The 24,794-nt window shown below is 39.6% G+C and overlaps 1 protein-coding gene across 1 annotated transcript in view; it reads right to left on the bottom strand.

The window, feature by feature from the left end:
• Window positions 1-24,794, bottom strand: part of LOC136881757 (progestin and adipoQ receptor family member 4) — a 138,100-nt gene that overhangs the window by 47,154 nt on the left and 66,152 nt on the right. The window contains exon 2 of the mRNA XM_067154191.2: window positions 19,393-19,611. Coding sequence (XP_067010292.1) covers window positions 19,393-19,474 — 82 coding nt within the window. The 5' untranslated portion in view covers window positions 19,475-19,611. The remainder of the gene's footprint in view (window positions 1-19,392; window positions 19,612-24,794) is intronic.

The following is a 24,794-nucleotide window of genomic DNA, read 5'->3' as shown; positions in this document are numbered from 1 at the left end:
AGGCAGTTTCTAAAAAGTAACTATGATCGATGGAAAACGGTAAATAAAAATGTAAACAGACTCTGGGATGGGTTTAAAGAAATTGTTGAGGAATGCAAAAACAGGTTTGTAACTTTAAGGGTGGTAAGGAATGGTAAAGACCCACCTTATTATAATAGAGAAATAAAGAGACTAAGAAGGAGGTGCAGACTGGAAAGAAATAGAGTTAGAAATGGCTGTGGAAGTAAGGAGAAATTGAAGGAACTTACTAGAAAATTGAATCTAGCAAAGAAGGCAGCTAAGGATAACATGATGGCAAGCATAATTGGCAGTCATACAAATTTTAGTGAAAAATGGAAGGGTATGTATAGGTATTTTAAGGCAGAAACAGGTTCCAAGAAGGACATTCCAGGAATAATTAATGAACAAGGGGAGTGTGTATGTGAGGATCTTCAAAAGGCAGAAGTATTCAGTCAGCAGTATGTAAAGATTGTTGGTTACAAGGATGATGTCGAGATAGAGGAGGAGATTAAGGCCAAAGAAGTAATAAAATTTACATATGATAACAATGATATTTACAATAAGATACAAAAGTTGAAAACTAGAAAAGCGGCTGGAATTGATCAGATTTCTGGGGATATACTAAAGACAATGGGTTGGGATATAGTTTGGTCGGAGGAGCTATACCAGATGAATGGAGAGTTGCTATAGTAGCCCCTGTGTATAAAGGAAAGGGTGATAGACATAAAGCTGAAAATTACAGGCCAGTAAGTTTGACATGCATTGTATGTAAGCTTTGGGAAGGCATTCTTTCTGATTATATTAGACATGTTTGTGAAATTAATAACTGGTTCGATAGAAGGCAATTCGGTTTTAGGAAAGGTTATTCCACTGAAGCTCAACTTGTAGGATTCCAGCAAGATATAGCAGATATCTTGGATTCTGGAGGTCAAATGGACTGTATCGCGATTGACCTGTCTAAAGCATTTGATAGGGTGGATCATGGGAGACTACTGGCAAAAATGAGTGCAATTGGACTAGACAAAAGAGTGACTGAATGGGTTGCTATATTTCTAGAAAATAGATCTCAGAGAATTAGAGTAGGTGAAGCTTTATCTGACCCTGTAATAATTAAGAGGGGAATTCCTCAAGGCAGTATTATCGGACCTTTATGTTTTCTTATATATATAAATGATATGAGTAAAGGAGTGGAATCGGAGGTAAGGCCTTTTGCGGATGATGTTATTCTCTATAGAGTGATAAATAAGTTACAAGATTGTGAGCAACTGCAACGTGACCTTGAAAATGTTGTGAGATGGACAGCAGGCAATGGTATGTTGATAAACGGGGTTAAAAGTCAGGTTGTGAGTTTCACAAATAGGAAAAGTCCTCTCAGTTTTAATTACTGCATTGATGGGGTGAAAGTTCCTTTTGGGGATCATTGTAAGTATCTAGGTGTTAATATAAGGAATGGGGTAATCACATAAATGGGATTATAAATAAAGGGTACAGATCTCTGCACATGGTTATGAGGGTGTTTAGGGGTTGTAGTAAGGATGTAAAGGAGAGTGCATATAAGTCTCTGGTAAGACCCCAACTAGAGTATGGTTCCAGTGTATGGGACCCTCACCAGGATTACCTGATTCAAGAACTGGAAAAAATCCAAAGAAAAGCAGCTCGATTTGTTCTGGGTGATTTCCGACAAAAGAGTAGCGTTACAAAAATGTTGCAATGTTTGGGTTGGGAAGAATTGAGAGAAAGAAGAAGAGCTGCTCGACTAAGTGGTATGTTCCGAGCTGTCAGCGGAGAGATGGCGTAGAATGACATTAGTAGATGAATAAGTTTGAATGGCGTTTATAAAAGTAGGAAAGATCACAATATGAAGATAAAGTTGGAATTCAAGAGGACAAACTGGGGCAAATATTCATTTATAGGAAGGGGAGTTAGGGATTGGAATAACTTACCAAGGGAGATGTTCAATAAATTTCCAATTTCTTTGAAATCATTTAGGAAAAGGCTAGGAAAGCAACAGATAGGGAATCTGCCACCTGGGCGACTGCCCTAAATGCAGATCGGTATTGATTGATTGATTGATTGATTGATTGATTGATTGATTGATTGATTGATTGATTGATTGATTGATTGATTGATTGATTGATTGATATTGATGGCATGGCAACACTGCTACTGAAGTTGGCACTGATATAATATATATTTTATTCAACAATAAAAGTGGGAATCATTTCGTACACCATCCCATAAGTTTATATTACATTTGAGCAATATTTCATAACCATTTTAGGTTTTCCAATAGGTAGACATAGTAAACATCCATAGAAAATATGACCAGTGTCAGAATGTCCCCTACATTTTAAAAATCTTTGAATATTCTTCACTGAGAAGGAACAGTATCAATACTACTGAACGTAACACACAATTTATTTATTTCTTCCTTATCTACATCAACATAGCAGTCTATAATGATGTATGTATCAACATCAGTACTTTCCATTATATTCCAGATTTTTATCCTGTTTTCATGCATCCATGCGCACATGCAGACATCATACAAGACAATAGTATGAGAAATGTCTGATAATTAGAACTACAAAGTTTGTACCAAAATATTGTGTTCAACGTTATATAGACTGCCATCAGTTCCCACTTGAACACTGCTCGGTGTAGATGGGGTGGACAACTTTGGCCATATCAACATCTACTATACATATTAGTTGTTAAAATATTTGTGAAGTAATATATTATGCAGAATATTGTTTTCAATATACAGTACAGTGATTTAGATACTGATGACAATTTGATTCTCAGGATTGGCAAGGTAATTTACTTGTCATGTTTTTTTTTTTTTTAAATACGTAAGTTACATGGAATTTACAACCAATTTACTTTGTGTAGAAAATCAATTTTTAACACAGATGTAAGAGAGTGATTTTGTTAAATAAATTTTTAAAATACACTCGTTCTTTCGGTTATTTTAAAAATTGGGAAATCTCTTGATATACAGAGTGGTCCACTAGACCCTTATAATAATTTCTGCAACTTGTAGTTTATAGACAACCTAAAAATATCAATCCCTGTTCCTATACAGGACTGGCACAATGATGTGTTTAGTTTTAAGCTCAATAATACAGTGCCAAAAGTAATTCCATGACAGAAACTCTAATGAATATATGAGACAATCACATGTGTGAATAATACTTATGTTAGAACAGGATTGTACATTAAGCCTATGAACAGATACCATATAGACTGCAAACTTACTGCCTAGTGCCAGACCTCACACTAGTTAAGGTGACAAAACAGTATGCATCATAAGCTTATGAACCCGGGCCATGCAGAGACAAGTTCAAATCTCGGGCTGTAATTTTTCTTTTCTTATATCTATTGCTGGTGATATGATACAGGCATATTCCTAATCATTTCTAAAGAAATAGTTTTTATTTATCCTTGGAAATTTCAGTTGTTAAATTATGATTTATCTGAAAAGAGAACTTTTGACAAAAATGATACATCATTGGGCATTGTGTAATTTCCATTGACAAAATGCTCCTAGAGCTTCAAAATCAAATTTGGAGCTCTTGATGTAATTTCTGATGCCACGGATGATATTTATCGTTACATAATACTTGCATTACAGTCCATCCAAATGCCCCAGATAAACACAAACATCATTCAAGGCACCCTAATGTATTGGCTGTCAGTTTTCTTCTCTCAGGAAATTGCTCATCATACAGGAGTTGCAACTGTAATGACCTCCGTCATGTTTCTCCATACATGAGTAATATATTCATCACTAGAATACATCACGATTATATAACAATTATGTTTGCTTCCACTGGATGCGTGAATGAACAAGCTATGTGTTGTGACCTTTCCTTCACAGATCTGGGGATCAGGGAGCATAGGCCTGTGTCCTTAATAACACATTATGTTATTATTTCAAAAGAGACACACTCCCATCATCATCACTTCCCCTTTTCCTGCTGACACTGAGTGGGGAAAAATATGTTTCCTCTCCACATCGTCCTGTCTCTCCATCATTGATCATCCAACACTGTGTTTCAGGCCAGGTTCCGTTCTCCTATGCTGTTCTTTACACAGTCCATCCATTATAATCTGGTTCTTCCTCACCCTCTCTTCCCTGTCATCTGTCTTTCCAGTGCTTGTCTTGGCAGTCTTTCTTCTTTCATCTGCTTGACATGTCCAAACCACCTCAATCTGTTCTGTTCCAGTTTGTCATTTAATTTTTGCACATTTAGCTCTTTTTGCATGTCTTCATTTCTCACTCTATCCCTCCTTGTCTTCTGTACCACACTTCTCAGGAATTCCATTTTAGCTGCCTGTACTCTACTCTCATCTCTTACCGAGCTCGATAGCTGCATTCGCTTAAGTGCAGCCAGTATTCGGAAGATAGTGGGTTCAAACCCCACTGTCGGTAACCTTGAAGATGGTTTTCCGTGGTTTCACATTTTCATACTAGGCAAATGCATGGGCTGTACCTTAATTAAGGCCACAGCTGCTTCCTTCCACTCCTAGCCCTTTCCTGTCCCATCGTCGCCATAAGACCTATCTGTGTCGGTGCGACGTTAAGCAACTTGTAATAAAACCTCTCATTTCTCAGAGTCATTCTCCAGGTTTATGCTGCATGTTTTACAGTATTAAAGGTAAATAACACTCTGCTGTAAATAGGTAAGATGAAGCTGTTCATACCTTCAAAAATACCAGTGTAGATTCAAACCAATGAATCCATTTTAACAATATGTCTCCTGTTCACAGGATTCATCCTCCTAGTGCAAGTTCCTTTCCACCACAACATTTAATTTCCATATCATATTTCTGTTCATGTTTTACTGCATCCATTTAGCATTCTACCACAATAGATCACCTTACATAACATGTTTGCTAGATTGTATTAGGAGTATGTGTATTATAAAAGTACGCAATAAACAGCATGCTTTTAGAATGATCTTGGCATGAAAATAGTATTATTTTCTAGTTGTTTTTCTTATGCAAATCTATAAGCAAATTATCACAATTGTCTCTTGCAATTATGCAAATCTGCCTCATTTTACAATGCTGACATTAGCAAGCAGAGCAATATCGACTTTAAGGATTATCAGTGTTAGATGAGTTGCATATTTTCATGTATTGTAAGGGGCTGGTACTATTCGGTACTAATACTTGTGCAACAGCCATTTATTTGGACTAAATATTGAAATTTTATAAGTTTCAAATTTTAACACAATATTTTTATTCATGTATAACTGTACAAAAGAAGTAAGTGTATTATTATACAGTAGACTAAAAGAGAGAAAATCATGATTGAACAGAATATTTAACTACTCACTTTAAAAAAAATTGTTGATATTGCTTCCAACATTGGAAATATTTTTGAAAAATAATTTGTACTTATTTTAATTTTGACTGAAATGTTTTAAAACATTACACAGACATACAATAGTTCATAGAATTCCAATTATAAAGCTCAGACAAATTCTGAAGGAAAGATATTTGAAACCTTTCTTGTTTTTCATGACTATAATCTCACAGCTTAAACGGCATGTCCAGTCCAGCCAGCCCTTCTAATGGTATGTTACATCATAATACAAAAATGTTTAAGTTCTAGCGTTAGGTTCTTAGAGCCTCTGTCATTCATTTCTTTTATTTATTTTATAGTTTACTAGCAAGATACCCGTGCTTCGCTACGGTAATATAGACCACTGAAATTTATAATTGAATGCTTATTTTGTTAGATATATAATCCGCCGAAATTCGCGATCTGGCTCGTTTTCTGCGAGAATCCACCAAAATTCCCGATCTGACTCGTTTTCTATTTGATTACGGCACGTTTCTTTCCATTTTTCAATCTCCTTTCCAGCAATCGATTTCGTACTTCCCGGGCTAAGCTCAGGTATTCCTCCCGGTCGGTTGGGTCCGTAAATCTTTGCCATCTTTTCCTATAATCATTTTTAATATGGATAAAATCCTTCAGGAGATCCGGCGTGGTATCATATTGGGTGCCTTGGCGGCACTGAACCCGCGGCCGGACTGCATTCTTAGTCATTACCCGTCCAGGAGCCGTTTCCAGCGCGGTTCGCGCATTTGACGACGGTCCGGAACATTATTATTTTTATTATTATTATTATTATTATTATTATTATTATTATTATTATTATTATTATTATTATTATTATTATTATTATTATTATTATTATTATTATGTGTTGCTGGAATGGCTGATGACAGGGAAAACCGGAGTATCCGGAGAAAAACCTGTCCCGCCTCCGTTTTGTCCAGCACGAATGTCACCTGGAGTGACCGGGATTTGAACCACGGAACCCAGCTGTGAGAGGCCGGCGCGCTGAGGCCGGAGCAACGGAGGATCCTTATAAGTACATTAAGAACAGTAAAATCAATTGGTCTCACCTCCTTCTACACCCCACCGCCGTTAAGTTTATTTACCGCCACCCCCCCCCCCCCACCACCACCAAAAAATTAAAAGAAGGCTTGTTTCTTTATGTTTAAAGGAGATTCCAAACACCAATGTTCACGTCTATTACCTTCAGTTTTGAGATATAAGTATCCCCATAAAAATAATTTACTTTTTTCACTTCATTTCACACTACTCCCCCCCGCCCCCCAAATGAATTTTCCCGCAAAAAATACTCGTTTCTTTAATAGTAAAGGATCTTCTAAATACCAATTATCACGACTCTAACTTCTTCAGTTTTTGATTTATGTGTCCTCATGAAAGGAATTCAACTCCTTTACACTCCCGCCCTCCAAGATGGTTCCCCCCCCCCAAAAAAACGCGTTTTTCTTTGTTTTTAAAGGAGATCCAAATACGAATTTTCACGTCTGTAACAACTTTAGAGTTATTAGATGTATGTATTCTCATACAATTAAGTCAATTAATTTTTCAATTCTTTCACCCCCCCCCCCCCCACTTCATTGGATTTTCCGAGAATAAGTGTTTCTTTACTTTTAAAGCAGATTGCAAATATCAAATTTCACGTCTGTAACATCTTCATTTTTGAGATATCAGTAACCTAATTAAAAGAATTCAACACCATTTTCAGTCACTTTTACCCCCTCCACCCCAGTGGTATTTCCGAAAACTAAAAATACACGTTTCTTTATGTTTAATAGAGATAAAAATACCATTTTTCACTTCTGTAACATGTTAAGTTTTTTTAGATATACTGTAAAAATTCTCATTTTAAAATTTCACCGCTTTTGAGTTCCCCTTAAGTGGAGTTTCCAAAAAACAAATCACCTATGTTTCTTTACATTTACAGGAGATTCCAAACACCCACTTTTTACGTCTGTAACGTTTTACGTTTCCAAGATATTCTGTATATATAGTTTTTCAAAAAATTCACCCCAATTTGTCGCTCGTGTTTAACCGCCATTCATTGGATTTTCCAAAAACTAAAAACTACGTGTTTCTTTATTTTTAAAGGAGATCCCGTATACAAATTTTCAGTTCTGTAATATCTTTTGCTTCTGAATCCGACTCGTTGGCTGAACGGTCAGCGTACTGGCCTTCGGTTCAGAGGGTCCCGGGTTCGATTCCCGGCCGGGTCGGGGATTTTAACCTTAATTGGTTAATTCCAACGGCACGGGGGCTGGGTGTATGTGTTGTCTTCATCATCACTTCATCCTCATCACGACGCGTAGGTCGCCTACGGGCGTCAAATAGAAAGACCTGCACCTGGCGAGCAGAACCCGTCCTGGGATATACCGGCACTAATAGCCATACGACATTTCATTTCATTTCGTTTCTGAGATATATGTATCCTCATTAAAGGCATTCAACCCATTTTTCACCCTTTGACACCCCTCCTATTGGGATTTACAGGAAACAAAAAAAAATACGTGTTCCTTTATTTTTAGAGGAGATTCTAACTACCAATTTTTACATTTGTAAATTTTAAAGTTTTAAGATGTAGACACACTCATTTGAAAAATTCATCCCCCCTTTTCACCCCCCAATATTTGGATTTTCCAAAAACGAAGAAATACGTGTTTCTTTACTTTTAAAGTATTTCCAAAATACCAATTTTCAGGTCTGTAATATCTTCAGGTTCTGAAATATAAGTAGCCTCATTAAAGGCATTCAACCCATTATTCACCCTTTTACACCCTTCATATTGGGATTTTCCGAAAACAAAAGAATACGTGTTTCTTTATTTTTAAAGGAGATTCTAAATAGCAATTTTTCTTCTATAAACTTTAAAAGTTTTGAGATGTAGATACACTCATTTTAAAAAATCACCCCATTTTCACCCCCCCCCCCATTAATTGGATTTTCCAAAAACAAAAAAATACGTGCTTCTTTATTTTTAAAGGAGATCCCAAACACCAATTTTCAGGTCTGTAATATCTTCAGGTTCTGAAATATAAGTAGACTCATGAAAGGCATTCAACCCCTTTTTCACCCCTGTTCACTCCTCCTATTGCGATTTTTCGAAAACAAAAAATACGTGTTTCTTTATTTTTAATGAAGATTCTAAATACCAATTTTTACATCTGCAAACTTTAAAAGTTTGGAGATATAGATTCACTCATTTTAAAAATTCACCCCCTTTTCACCCTCCCATTAATTGGATTTTCCAAAAACAAAAAAATACGTGTTTCTTTATTTTTAAAAGAGATCAAAAGTACCAATTTTCAGGTCTGTAATACCTTCAGTTTCTGAGATATAAGTACCAGTATCCTGATTAAAGGCATTCAACCCATTTTTCACCCTTTTCACCCCACCTATTGGCATTTTCTGAAAACAAAAAAATACGTATTTCCTTATTTTTAAAGAAGATTCTAAATACCAATTTTTACATCTGTAAACTTTTAAAGTTTTGAGATATAGATACATTATTTTAAAATTTCACCCCCCTTTTCACCCCTTTAGCGAAGGAATATCCAAAAATCCTCTCTTAGCAAGCACCTACATCTTAATATGAATATATCCCCAAAATTTCCTTTCTTTATGTCCAGTAGTTTTGGCTCGGCGATGATGGATCAGTCAGTCAGTCAGGATGTCATCTTGACTTCATTTTTTGTCCCAAAAGCATACCTATGTGATTCTAATAGAAATGTAAAGTTTTCTTGAAAAGAATACAGAATTTCGTCGTTGCCGGGACAAAACCTCCTATGTGATAATATTTTTGGAGATATACTGACCCGCATCACATAAATTATGAAGAGAGAGAATGCCTTGACACTCTTCACACAATATTGCACCTTAGATGACAGAACCTTACCGCCCAAAGTTCTAAACTAAAATATTTCACATAGGAGGTTTTGTCCCGGCAGCGACGATTTGCTGTTGTATGTCACATAGTAGATCTGTTAAAAAAATATCCAAACTTTGAAAATTTGCAAATACAAAGTCAGCAGTTTCCAGTGAGGGGGCACTGTATAGTTGTTTGCAATAATTGTCAAGTTGTCTGAATATAAACTTAACCATAATAGGTGCTGTATTTGTTCCTGTATTGACTTTTCTAAACCTATTAAAAGCTATTTAAAGTAGCAAATGGTTGAATCCACCTTGTCAATACACTTTTTTCATTGAAAACCATTTATTTATCGAACATGTTTTAGAAACACATTACATTCCCTTTATCAGTGATTGTTAAAGTCTGGCTTATTTATAAATATCAAAGAACAAAAGCAGTATAACACTTTCTTATTTTAGCCCAAAATTTAAAGAACTACTATATCATAATTCACCATATCAATGAATAAACAAATGTTAGTGGTATATTAGGAAAATTATTATTATTTTAAAATGTTTCATATTCAGATGATGTTAAATGAGAATCATCATCATCATCATCTGTTTACCCTCCAGGTTCGGTTTTTCCCTCGGACTTAGCGAGGGATCCCACCTCTACCGCCTCAAGGGCAGTGTCCTGGAGCTTCAGACTCTTGGTCGGGGGATACAACTGGGGAGTATGACCAGTACCTCGCCCAGGCGGCCTCACCTGCTAAGCTGAACAGGGGCCTTGTGGAGGGATGGGAAGATTGGAAGGGATAGGCAAGGAAGAGGGAAGGAAGCGGCCGTGGCCTTATGTTAGGTACCATCCCGGCATTCGCCTGGAGGAGAAGTGGGAAACCACGGAAAACCACTTCCAGGATGGCTGAGGTGGGAATCGAACCCACCTCTACTCAGTTGACCTCCCGAGGCTGAGTGGACCCCGTTCCAGCCCTCGTACCACTTTTCAAATTTCGTGGCATAGCCGGGAATCGAACCCGGACCTCCGGGGGTGGCAGCTAATCACGCTAACCACTACACCACAGAGGCGGCCTAAATGAGAATCACTTCTTAAATAAATTTAAGATCTTTCTTCTTTTTTTCTTTTCTCTTTAAATGATTAAATGCTGGTTTGTACAATGGGTTTTCATCTGTAATTCTTTCATTCAGTCCGCCTCTGTGGTGTAGTGGTTAGTGTGATTAGCTGCCACTCCTGGAGGCCCGGGTTCAATTCCCGGCTCTGCCACGAAATTTGAAAAGTGGTACGAGAGGGTCCACTCAGCCTCGGGAGGTCAACTGAGTAGAGGTGGGTTTCATTCCCACTGCAGCCATCCTGGAAGTGGTTTTCCATGGTTTCCCACTTCTCCTTCAGGCAAATGCCGGGATGGTACCTAACTTAAGGTTACAGCCGTTTCCTTCCCTCTTCCTTGTCTACCCCTCCCAATCTTCCCATCCCCAACCAAGGCCCCTGTTCAGCATAGCAGGTGAGGCCGCCTGGGCGAGGTACTGGTCATCCTCCCCAGTTGTATCTCCTGACCCAGTGTGCTCCAGGACACTGCCCTTGAGGCGGTAGAGGTAGGATCCTTCGCTGAGTCTGAGGGAAAAACCAACCCTGAAGGGTAAGCAGATTGAGAGAGATTGAGAATTCTTTCGTTTTGATAGATGGACCAACTGAGGGAATACATGGAGAGAAGAAGATGGAATTGGGAATCTGTCATGGACAACAAAATCGTTTTGAATAGGCAACTTTGGAAGACGCTCGTTTTCAAACACCCTACCCAGCTCGCTGGAAGGGCAAACCAATGATGATGATGATGAGAATTCCTTCATTCAAACTTGATTCAGAGTGATTTCTTTGAGCAAGATAAATTTGTAAACTTTCCAAAACATTAATGAATTTTCCCTTTGTGGCCAAATGTATCAATTCCATGTCATTAGAAATGTTTGTAAATTTATGATTCTTTTCAAACATATGATCTCCCATAACTAAATATGTTGTATGTTTAACAGCATTAATGCGTTCTTTCTACCTTACAGCCAAACTTCTCCCAGACTGTCCTATTATCGCTGCCTACATATTTCGCACCGGCATGTCAATTTGTAAATTCCTGACATTAAATATACATTTATTCTCAATTTATCTGAATTTAAAATGATCTCATTAGTAGCCTGTTATTATCAGTTTTGTAAGCTGCCTCTGTGGATCAGTGGTAGATTGTCGGCATCCAGATCCCAAGATAGCGGGTTCAAATACGGCAGAGGCAGTCGGATTTTTGAAGGGCAGAAAAAAGTTCATTCGACACTCCATATCGTATGTTGTTGGCATGTCTCATTGGTCTCTTTTGAATTTTGGAGGATAATATGTTAAAATTGTATCAGAAACAATTAAGACATACAGCAGAGCTAAAATTAACAGAAGGCAGATGCTAGAGGAATTACGTACTGGTACATGTTATACTGTTCCAGAGTCGGAATGTTTGTTATTACATTCCCCATTGTTGATCAAGCGCTTCTGTAATTGAACCAACGAAGTTAGCAGAAGAATCTCTAGACAGTCTGTCGTTTATGTGCCTCCATAAGTGAAGGTTGTTGAAGGCAGATTGCCCAGTTGTTAGCGTGGGTACGCCACGTATACTCATCATACATTTGTGTGGAGGAGTAAAGCTCACCACACACAGAAAGCTAGGCTAAGCTAAGCTAAGCTACGCGGTGAAAAATATCACTCCCAATGCATTTAAGTACATTGACACACACAGGCCGCTATGCTAAGCTATACGAAGCCAAGCTAAACTAAACTAAGCTAGACAGATCACTAGGCAGGCGATTTTCTTGGCTGTAGCTGGCCTGGCGCATGCGCTTTTCATTTCTGAGCAGTTGGTCTGGCGGGCTGTCGTGTGTGTTTAGAAGTGTTGTGTGAGTCTCTTGTGGTAGTACTTCGTTATTTTAATACAGTGGATAACTGGCCAAAAGAAGAACGACTAATTGAGGAGGTGAAAATATATCCCTGCCTTTATGATATGTCATCAAATTACTACAGAGACTTGACAAAAAAGGAAAACTGTTGGCAGGAAATAAGTACAGTACTTCAAATTGATTGTAAGTAGGCTACCATTTATAAATTAGCAATATAATCACAATTTTGAGAGTTCTAATTGTTTGAGAAGAATACATTTTTCACATGGCTTTACGCATTTTATTTACAATTTAGCAGATAGTCTACAGTTGAAGCGCCTGTTATGTAACTGTATGCCATATTCTTAAATATATCAACAGTTACTAAGAACGTGAAAGGTAAAAATAATAACATATATAGTTTTAGGTAAAGAACTTAAAAACTTATGGAAAAGACGGAGAGACTGTTTTAGGGAGGCACTAAAGAGACAAAAAGAGAGTAAAAGTGGGGAGGAAGGGGAAAAAATGGAGTGGAAATTCCACAAACAAATGAAATTCCTTCTGCCTTGTATTTCTACAAGAAAGTGAGCTGTCACTTTAACATAGTAAGTTTATGGCATATTTAAAATATTTTAAAAACATTTTTAAATATTAAAAATCGATGAGTAAAATAAACAACATGAATAATTGTGTTTGAAGCACAAGGCAGACTGGCCTTGCCTTGTGCTTCAAACGCACAGTTCAATATGCTCATTCTCCATAAACAGATCTCCATGTGTCATTTCTTAATATACCTTTGGATGTGTGTTAATAGCTTAATTTTCATTATAGCACACATTCAAACACTGACAGGCAGGGAACATATCGAGGTCAAGAGATAACTGAACTAACCACCCAGATGACTGAGAGTCCGGAATGCGAAGACCTACACTCCTTATCACATATATCTGATTCATCATCTGTTCCGTCCGCCTCCACACCATCACAATCACAGCAAGTCGAACCCCTTCGAAAAAAAAAATATATATATCATGCCACCGAGCAGAGAGAGTAATTGATTATTTACAACAGAGCGACAATAAAAGTGCTGCCTAGCGTAGTTTAGTTTAGCTTTTTATTCGTGTCATAGCACACCACAGCTTGGCACTGCTTAGCGTAGCATAGCATAGCGTAGCTTAGCTCAGCTTTCTGTGTGTGGTGGCCTTAAGGCGCCTGGAGTTTGGAATTGAGTACTATGATATTTAGATTGACAGAGGAAAAGAATAAGTTTGGAATTGGAACATGTAATTTAATGTGCCGAATTTACAATTATAGAAAAAGTGCGTGTGTGGAGTTGTACCAGATTGAATAAGGCGACTGTAAACTCTTGCCATTGTGTGTGGTATTGTGGTATGTCAATTATTCTGACGTGTGTTTAATGTTTGACTGTTAGTTTCGGGTAATCCTGTGGACAATGGAGATAAAAACATCTTATAATTACAAACCATATCTCGGCGTGAATATGTCGAGCTAACTACCTTGGAGTCCTGAAGGGTGTGGAAGACGGATTGGAGCTCATAGTCCATCCAGGGCGGCCAAGATGAGCTAACCAGACAATATCCTGGATCAACTAGACGGCAATGACGAATACCCAATTCTGCTCTTTTCTTTCGTATTTTTGTCTGTATTGCCTTGTACATTGTTTAGGTAGACTTTATAAAATTATTGATGTTAGTGTAATGAGCAGGTGCAACTTGAGGGATAACTATAGGATCATCCATGCAATTCTAAGAAGGTATAAATGCACGTAAGTTCTTTAAAATTTGAGATCGTTATTAGGCTATTTAAACCATGTTCGTAATTAATAGAGCAATGCAGGTAATATCTATGTTATTCATATATCAGCATAATAAAATCTAGATTAACAGTATAGCATGTTGTATCAGCTAATATTCAGGCCGGATTCTAACATTTGTGTAACGTGGAGCATACATGTGTAACTAGGGAAGATTAGGTGATCATTATAAAGAGCCAAAATTATCCATGAGGGCCAGGCTGAGTCTTCTTAAGAAATATGTGTACCATGAATGAGATCAGGATACGAACGTCTGAAAGGTAGAAGGATGGATCTTCTGTGAAATGATATAAAGTCTATGCAATCAAGAAGTAGTGTTACGATGTTTGTGTACTTATGGGGGGATGCATATTTTTGAAGTTAAACGGTGCAATCGATGATGAAATAATATGTTAATGAAATGTATACGTTGATATTGAGGTGTCCTTGAGATTGTATTATAGAATGGGGACATGATTTTCGGAATTAAGAGAAGTTGATGGGAATGTGATACGGTGGATGCAGATATCTTCTACTGTATGTTTGTTATGGGATTCTGCGTTGTACAGCTAGGTTGATTGATATTATTGGTGCTGCATTGTGTAAGCCAAATGGAAATCTTCGATACGTAATCACGAGCTAGCTATCCGGATGTATGATACTATAGGCCAAGGACACTTACAAGACCTTCTATGAGAAGGGCCTGATATATGTAAGACATCTGCCCTAGAACACTGTTTCAACCAATGGACATTTTAGGAAGGAAGATGCACAATATTAGATGAAGGCAGCAATGTACATGCCATTCTTTGCTCTGTTGTACTTGTAGTGGATTTGTGTGTGTGCTCATTTATTTAGCACTGACTTGCCATGAAGCATAAGGAGAACCTGGAGACGATCTGCATGTTCACCTTATTTCCTATAGTACGGTATTGTGATTTGTTTGTTCGTATTTTGTTTTTCTTTTTAAGGTAGAATGTGTAGCATACATTTCGTAATTTTTCCTTTTCGTGCATTATATAGGTACCACGCCGATGGAATATTTTTAGCCTTGTTGTTTGGTCCTGTGATTGAGCTGTCGACATCGTTTTGTGCAGCTATTATTTCTTTTTCTTTAGGTTTCTCAGCGTTTATATAAACGAGGGTGAATCAAAAAGTAAGTGACACTAGCTCGCCGCGAGGGCACGTATGTGTAGTGACCGTAGACAATGCGGAGCAAGCTACAGTAACTGCTGACACGTCCGAAAGGAAGGTTGGTGTGGTATCCCGTCGTGCTGTGTGTGCAGAGCGGGCTAGGCTCAATGGCGCGTCAATTGATGTTCACTCCAAATTGGAGGCGCGTGTAACGATCAGATTTCCATGCGCTAAATGGCTCAGTTGCACGGACATTCATCGTGAGATCACTGCTGTGTATGGTGAGCGTGCAATTTCTCGCCCAGGTATTGTAAAGTGGTGTCAGCAATTTGTTGCTGGACGCACAGATCTCACGGACGAATATCGCGAAGGCAGACCCGCAACGTCCAGTACCATTACATATGTTGACCGTGCGGATGGGATCATTAGAAAGAATCGGCGCATAATACTGCAGGAAATTTCCAGCATGCTGAACATTTCGAATGGCAGTGTGTTCTCCATTGTTCACCAGCACCTTGGATTTCGTAAACTCTGTCAAATATGGGTTCCACGTCTACTCACCGATGTTCACAAGGGGCAACGTTCCAATCGTCACTGGCACTTTTGCAATGGTATTCTTGGAGGGCAACGAGTTTCTGCGGCGAATCATCACAGGGGCTGAAACGTGGGTCTACCACTTCATCCCCGAAACAACGAGAACATCGATGGAATATATGCACACCATATCACCACCATGAAAGATGGCCAAGGTCCAACCTTCAGCAGGAAAGGTAGTCTCCAGATGGTTACAAAGCGCTGGAGGTGATTTCTACACATTCAGAATCGAAAGATTGGTTAAACGTTCCAAAAAACGTTTACAGTCTCTTGGGGACTATGCGGAAAAGTGAACTTACATTGTATGTTGTCATAGTCATGTTGCCTATGTCTAGGTGGTTTCATAAATGGCCATAACTTGAAAGTGTAACTTACTTTTTGATTCGCTCTCGTTTATATTGTTGGTTATTGTTTTTCCATACAGGTTGAAAATTAGCGATTTCTTATGTGTAAGATATTCATGAATGAAATAATTGAAAAAGTAACGCACGAAAGGGCAGGAGTGTGAACTCAACTCTGAACAAATGAAAGTGAATTAAATTTGAAGTAGACTAATGTAAACAATGATGTAAATGATGTAATGAAATAGTTGGACCTCAGATTTCTATATTTTTGCCTTCAGCATAACAATTTTTGAAGAGACATATTATTCTTAAATATGTGATTGATTTGTCAGCCCTCATTATTTTGATACTAGATTTCATTATTGAGATTACCGCAAATTCATATTGTCGGCATGTTATTCAACAATCTGGCAAAAAAATTGAACACTCCGTCGTGATCTGATATGATAAACATAATCATCCACCCACGTTGTAATTGTTTGCATTCATATACAGCAGTGGCGTGCAGTGAACGCATTCGTTATCCCAGTTGCATTTTTTTTTTTTTACAATTTTCTTTACGTTGCACCGACACAGATACGTCTTTTGACGACGATGAAATAGGAAAGGGATAGGAGTGGGAAGGAAGCGGCCGCGGCCTTAATTGAGGTACAGCCCCTGCATTTGCCTGGTGTGAAAATGGGAAAGCACGGAAAACCATCTTCAGGACTGCCGACAGTGGGGTTCGAACCCACTATCTCCCGAATGCAAGCTCACAGCTGCGCGACCTTAACTGCACAGCAACTTGCTCGGTGCATTTTTTAAAGCAGTCGCAGCTACATCACACTCTCTAAAGCCAACATTACTATTTTATAAACTCACTCGATAACTAAATGAAAATATAGCAAGCAAACAGATCAGGCAATAAATAAAAAGACAATTTAGGTATTAAAGAACTTATGAAATTATAACTCACTTGAATAAGAATATTTTCAACCACATACTCGCACATATTTCGAAATTGGTATTCACGGCAGTGACGGCGCCATCATAACTTAAGCTACAGCAGATTTTAAACAATGCACTTACAGTTTCATCCGCTTCGTAATATTACAGTCATTGTTTTTACAGAAATATACTGGGACTAACTTCTTGTTTTTTAACTTAACTTAAAAAGCCTCACCTTAACAGAATAAGCAAAATTTAGCAGGTATTTTCCCATCGTCGAAGTTTTACAGTTTCTCTCGCTTCGGCCTACTGAGCGTAGGTACAGCAACGACAGACGAGGGAAAATATTCCTCACGACGTATACCACTGTTATATTCACAAAGAATGCCACAAATCTCGCGAAAACTTCACCTATAATCCAAGAGGAACGTTACAAAAAATCTCATTATACCACCATTACAGGCAAACCCACTCGTATACAGCAACCAAATACAAAATTCTTGTACTTCGCGCTTGGCTCTGTGTTCATGCTGGTCAACCTTAATATTTTTCCGCGAGCATCGATAAAAAAATACTCTACGCGTGCCATCAATGAATCGCTCCCAAGAACTTCATACATGCCAAAATCCAAAAATAAAATAAATACTTTTTTTTACAGTTGATTTCACAAAATGGCTATCCTCATTAGCAAAGTACGTGAGGTCGCTATACTGGGTTTTTTCTTCTAGACTTTTTTTTTTTTGCTATTTGCTTTACGTCGCACCGACACAGATATGTCTTATGGCGACGATGGGATAGGAGAGGCCTAAGAAGTGAAAGGAAGCGGCCGTGGCCTTAATTAAGGTACAGCCCCGGCATTTGCCTGGTGTGAAAATAGGAAACCACGGAAAACCATCTTCAGGGCTGCCGACAGTGGGGCTCGAACCCACTATCTCCCGATTACTGGATACTGACCGCACTTAAGCGACTGCAGCTATCGAGCTCGGTCTTCTAGACTCTGGTGTCTGGCACTGAACACTTCGAATGTTAACTAACATGTACCCAAGCTAGCTGCTTCATCACCGTAAGATGCTGAGAATCTCGAGCGAGACCAACAGCTATCACCCCGCCTCCCCAAGGGAAGATTTACAGCTCATGCTACAACCAAGCCACTAGAATTTCACTGGGGTAGCTCTCTTTCGCGCCGGCAAAGAAACCTAGCTCTCTGGAGAGACCTGGACTGCGATAGAGCGAACGGTTTATCGAGACAGCTGCCCATGCCTTGACTTAGCTGTCTGCAGTTTGTTTAACTTGATAAAGAAACCTTGTAAGGAATTATAAGAAGATGTAAATACAAAATTATTTGCCCCAGCAGCGCTGGGGTAGCTGGGGTTCAATGCACGCCACTGATATACAGTATTTGTTTTTTTCTTCTTTTTGATTATCAGACTGGGAGCATCCTTTCATGTAAATATGATATTGGTCGTTATTAGTTATATTATGTAGAAATCCTTTCCATTGCATATTTCCGATGCGAGAATTATACAAACAAAATACCTGTCGTCTGCTAAGACTCGGATGTCCTGTAGGTGGATCTTTTGTTCCCGATGAATGAAGCTGTGGCATATCAAGAACCCAAGAGAAAGATGAAATGAAGAGATGGATTTATCTGCTATGAATGGGTATAATATTTATATATCAGACAGACAAACTCATCCCATTCCTCTGAAGAGAATGTCTTTAAGATAATGCTTGACTCTTTTCTTGACTGCAACGTTTTCTCATTTTTTTTTTTTTTTTGCTAGGGGCTTTACGTCGCACCGACACAGATAGGTCTTATGGCGACGATGGGATAGGAAAGGCCTAGGAGTTGGAAGGAAGCGGCCGTGGCCTTAATTAAGGTACAGCCCCAGCATTTGCCTGGTGTGAAAATGGGAAACCACGGAAAACCATCTTCAGGGCTGCCGATAGTGGGATTCGAACCTACTATCTACCGGATGCAAGCTCACAGCCGCGCGCCTCTACACGCACGGCCAACTCGCCCGGTCAACGTTTTCTCAAGAACTAAGAGAAACACATAGATTGAGATTGTCTTTACTTTTCTGAGAAAAAATAGAATCCTTATATTATCATTTAATCAAATTGCATTGCATTAAATACCAGTAAATCAGGGCTATTAATTTTAATACTATATTCCTCTCTTTTGTGGACATTTCAGCAGTTAAAACATTGATTCTAACTCTGCCCAAAGTCCTCTCCTGTTCTTTGATTCTGAGCTACCATCACCAATTTAAGCTTTCTGACACCTCTAATACTTGGCTATTATATTTTCTAGAGATATTCATCATTAGGACAAAATATAGTAGAAGATTTATTTTCATCTCAGTAGCCTAATACTGTCAGTTTGGAATATCATTCCAAATGCTATTTATTCAAATGCAAGGAGTATAGCTTACCAAAACTTTGGCTGATCCATATACCAAGCATATCAACTTGTAACAGGCGATAATATATATTCTCGCCACGTTCCAAGTTCATAAATAAATGGTAGACAAAGCTTCCGATCCATGGACAGACAGCACCAACTATGTGGCACCAAGGCAGGAACCATGAGTCAAGCTTATCCCAAGGTATCAAACTAGGCACTGTGACCAAGATGTAAACAATTGGAATTCCTGTGAACAAGAACAAACACAAGGACAAGATCAGTACAGATGAAATACTGTAGATATTCTTTATGACAGATATAAGAAACATGACAGGGGTAATGACTTAATCACTAAGTAATGAAAAGTTTCATGCTAATAGTAATTTGTATAATACACTGACTGACAGAGCAAATGCAACACCAAGAAGGAGTGGTTCGAAAGGGATGAAAGTTGGGGAAAAAACAGAGACGGCACGGACGAATAATTGATGTTTATTTCAAACCGATATGCAGGTTACACAATGCGCACGGCATCGACTCAGTAGGATGTAGGACCACCGCGAGCGGCGATGCACGCAGAAACACGTCGAGGTACAGAGTCAATAAGAGTGCGGATGGTGTCCTGAGGGATGGTTCTCCATTCTCTGTCAACCATTTGCCACAGTTGGTCGTCCGTACGAGGCTGGGGCAGAGTTTGCAAACGGCGTCCAATGAGATCCCACACGTGTTCGATTGGTGAGAGATCCGGAGAGTACGCTGGCCACGGAAGCATCTGTACACCTCGTAGAGCCTGTTGGGAGATGCGAGCAGTGTGTGGGCGGGCATTATCCTGCTGAAACAGAGCATTGGGCAGCCCCTGAAGGTACGGGAGTGCCACCGGCCGCAGCACATGCTGCACGTAGCGGTGGGCATTTAACGTGCCTTGAATACGCACTAGAGGTGACGTGGAATCATACGCAATAGCGCCCCAAACCATGATGCCGCGTTGTCTAGCGGTAGGGCGCTCCACAGTTACTGCAGGATTTGACCTTTCTCCACGCCGACGCCACACTCGTCTGCGGTGACTATCACTGACAGAACAGAAGCGTGACTCATCGGAGAACACGACGTTCCGCCATTCCCTCATCCAAGTCGCTCTAGCCCGGCACCATGCCAGGCGTGCACGTCTATGCTGTGGAGTCAATGGTAGTCTTCTGAGCGGACGCCGGGAGTGCAGGCCTCCTTCAACCAATCGACGGGAAATTGTTCTGGTCGATATTGGAACAGCCAGGGTGTCTTGCACATGCTGAAGAATGGCGGTTGACGTGGCGTGCGGGGCTGCCACCGCTTGGCGGCGGATGCGCCGATCCTCGCGTGCTGACGTCACTCGGGCTGCGCCTGGACCCCTCGCACGTGCCACATGTCCCTGCGCCAACCATCTTCGCCACAGGCGCTGCACCGTGGACACATCCCTATGGGTATCGGCTGCGATTTGACGAAGCGACCAACCTGCCCTTCTCAGCCCGATCACCATACCCCTCGTAAAGTCGTCTTTCTGCTGGAAATGCCTCCGTTGACGGCGGCCTGGCATTCTTAGCTATACACGTGTCCTGTGGCACACGACAACACGTTCTACAATGACTGTCGGCTGAGAAATCACGGTACGAAGTGGGCCATTCGCCAACGCCGTGTCCCATTTATCGTTCGCTACGTGCGCAGCACAGCGGCGCATTTCACATCATGAGCATACCTCAGTGACGTCAGTCTACCCTGCAATTGGCATAAAGTTCTGACCACTCCTTCTTGGTGTTGCATTTGCTCTGTCAGTCAGTGTATTATAAAGGAAAGGTCATGAGGGAGCGAAGAGAGGGAAAGAATCCAACTTGGCAAAGGCGGTGATTCTGCCCTACATAAGAGCATGACAGAAAAGATTGAGTAGATATTGGGTACATCAAGATCGTACAAGGTGTATCTAAAATGTACCGTACGATGAATGGACCAATATGGCAATTGCTACATGTGGTATCACTGCGTGCATGCACATGTGAATAGAGAGATATCTCGAGAAGTGCCATGTAGTGTTGAACTCACAGAGCTGCTGTGACTAGTCGAACGTAGTACGTTTGAAGACTCGTGTCATAGTATAATTGAGCAACACATAAACATCATGTTTTGTTACAAATTGGGAAAGAACGACAACGGAGACGCATGCGATGTTGGTGCAAGTGTACGAGCCAGAGGCCCTAAGCAGAAAATGTGTCTACAACTGTTTCAAACGCTTTCGGGATGTTCAAGGAACTCTTGATCATTGCAAACAATAAACTTCAAGACGGTTCCGTATCGACTTCCAAGTTCACGGTCTTTAATTGTTAAAGAATTTTTGTAATGGTTCCATCTTTCCATACATAAACGACTTTTTTTTTTTTTGCTATTGGCTTTACGTCGCACCGACACAGATATGTCTTATGGCGACGATGGGACAGGAAAGGGCTAGGAGTGGGAAGGAAGCGGCCGTGGCCTTAATTAAGGTACAGCCCCAGCATTTGCCTGGTGTGAAAATGGGAAACCACGGAAAACGATCTTCAGGGCTGCCGACAGTGGGATTCGAACCTACTATCTCCCGAATACTGGATACTGGCCGCACTTAAGTGACTGCAGCTATCGAGCCCGGTACATAAAAGACTAACACTCAAATTAAGAGATAAACTTAGTCATATAAAAATGTCTTCAAAGTATGAAGGCTTTCACGGCCGGAGTCAATAATAAAAATCGTCCGGGTTATTCTGCCGTGGTCTACTCCTCTCATTCCTGCCAGACTACTGCTGTAGTAGTCATCTTCTGTGGCATCGTCTAAGTACTCTCTCCTGTGTCCCGCTGGTGACTGCAGTCGGAAGGTTTATAAAATACTAGCTGTTACCCGCGGCTTCGCTCGCGTGAATTTCGTAATTTGATAAAAGTAATCGTTCCTCTGTACTGCACTAAGACATTATCTGAAAATCCCTAAAGTATAAAAACAGAAAAATTGAGTCTCTTTTACCCGAGAACTTCTTTCTAAACCACGTTTGTGGTATTGCCTTTTGGGGCTAAGATGACCAGGCTACTGGCAGAGCTAACTCTGGAACGTGCGACATAGAACTGTACGTGTGAAAAACAGTCCTCTCTCAAGTCGAAAACAAAACAATACGTGTTTCTTTATTTTTAAAGGCGATTCCAAGTACCAATTTCCACGTATGTAACATCTTCAGTTTCTGAGATATATGTATCCTCATAAAAACAATTCAACTCCTTCAATTACTTTCAACCCCTCCTCCATTAAGTGGAGTTTCCGAAAACAAAAATATGTGTTTATTTTTAAAGGATATTCTAGATACCATTTTTCACATCTGTAACATCTTCAGTTTTTGAGATGTAAGTATTCTTATGAAAAGAATTCAACCACTCCTTCACTTCCTTTCAACCCCCGCCCCTCCCCTTAAGTGTATTTTCCAAAAAATAAAAAATACGTGTTTCTTTTTGAAGGAGATTCTAAATACCAATTTTCACGTCTGCAACATCTTCAGTTTTTAAGATAAGTATCCTCATAAAAAGAATTCAACTTCTTCATTTCTTTCCAACACATCTTAAAGTAGATTTTATTTACTCGTATCAGTAGATGCCAATACCCATTTTTGCGTCTGTGACACGCTAAGTTTTTGAGATATAGATTTTTAAAATTCACCTCTTTTCCGCTTCTTTTCACCTACCCTTAAGTGAATTTTCCGAAAACAAAAATAATATGTCTCTTTATTTTAAAAGAAGATTCCATGTACCATTTTTTACGACTGTAACATCTTTAGTTTTTTAGATATGTGTATCATCAAAAAAAGGATTCAACGCCTTTTTCACTTATGCTTACCCCCCTTAAGTGGATTTTTCGAAACCAAAAAATATTTTTCTTTAAAGGAGATTCCGAATACCAAGTTTCACGTCTTTAAACTGTTAAGTTTGTGAGATACAGATATACTAATTTTAAAAATTCATCCCCTTAGCGACGAAATATCCAATGCTTCCTTAGTGAGCACCTACACTGTAATATAAATTGTATCCTCAAAATTTAATTTCTTTATGTCCAGTAGTTTTGGCTCGGCGATGATGAATCAGTCAGTTAGTCAGGACATGTTATTATATATATATATATATATTGAACCATTCTGTTCATTGGGACAATTGTATGAATTTGAGTATTGGATATTGGAATCACACAATGCCACCCACGAAGCCAATGTCTTACAGTATATGTCATAAAGGGGTCCAGAAGAAGCGTTCTTATGTGAAGTGAGCGCGAGCGTCATTATGAGAAATCTCCAGAAACACATTAAAAGGAGTTATGTCCCAAGCCAAGCCTCTTGATGAAGATTGGGGACGCTTCCCAGATCCCGGCAAAACTTATATTACGAGGGAAGAAAGAATTAAATTAATATCTTTGGTTACGGAAGAGTTGCATTGGATTTGAGACAAGAATTGCAACCTGTATAATTTCTGCTTTATTTTGATATGCATTAGGGCTGCATTCATTAATGCATTCGCTAATTAGAGCTCATGATATAATTAATGCGGGAAAACTTCCCGGGCGCGCTAAGATTGCACGCGACCAAGCGGCTTGATGACGCGAGACGGGATTATAAAATAAGGCAGCCTGGCATATCAGTCTCGTTCGTGGACAAGAAGACTGCTTGAACGAGTCGTCATACTGCGTGTCGGTACTGAGAACAACGCTTTGTCTTCGAGCAGCACAGACGAAGAGTACAGCTAGATCTGCGAGGAAGTAAGTAAGCAACTTGAATATTCAGCTGAATTTAAGTTTTTACCTGTGAGAATATGCTATGGGGAGATGAGGTACTGCTTATAAGAGACTAATGAACTAGTAGCTTCATCTTTCTATGAGGTCAAGTTATTACGGACGAAAGGCTAGAATTAATATTGGCTCAGGTTAGGAATTCTGAAACTATTTGTTGTCCGTGTGATAGGGTGAAAGAACAGTGACTGAGAGGAGTGAAGGAACTATTGTGTACCAGGTTAAAACTCTGAACGAGACTTGGTCAAGGTGACGTGTGAGACACGATAGTAGTGGAGACAGGCATCGAGTTTGGACTGTCTGTAATATATGAATTTATTTTCAGTTACCCCAGCATCAAGTCAGAACGAGTGTTTGACAGCATTATTGCAAAGAAGCCACAACCAGGAGCTGAAGCCAACACGACAACGGGCATCGATCCAGGAACATCGGGAGCACCTGATCAGCACGACATCGAAGGGGACACCTTCCAACTACAGAGGGAGCTGTACGAAGACGCCACACAAGCAAGAATGTCTCCAAGTGGTCAACAGTATCTGATGCCAGCTCCGCAGTCTATCATGATGTGGTAGATCCAGTGGTCCACAGGGATGGCCGCTCCGCTATGTCCGAGATAA

The sequence above is a fragment of the Anabrus simplex genome, chromosome 1 (assembly GCF_040414725.1).
Source record: "Anabrus simplex isolate iqAnaSimp1 chromosome 1, ASM4041472v1, whole genome shotgun sequence".
NCBI classification, from domain to species: Eukaryota; Metazoa; Arthropoda; class Insecta; order Orthoptera; family Tettigoniidae; genus Anabrus; species Anabrus simplex.
This window is presented reverse-complemented; position numbering and strand designations above follow the sequence as displayed.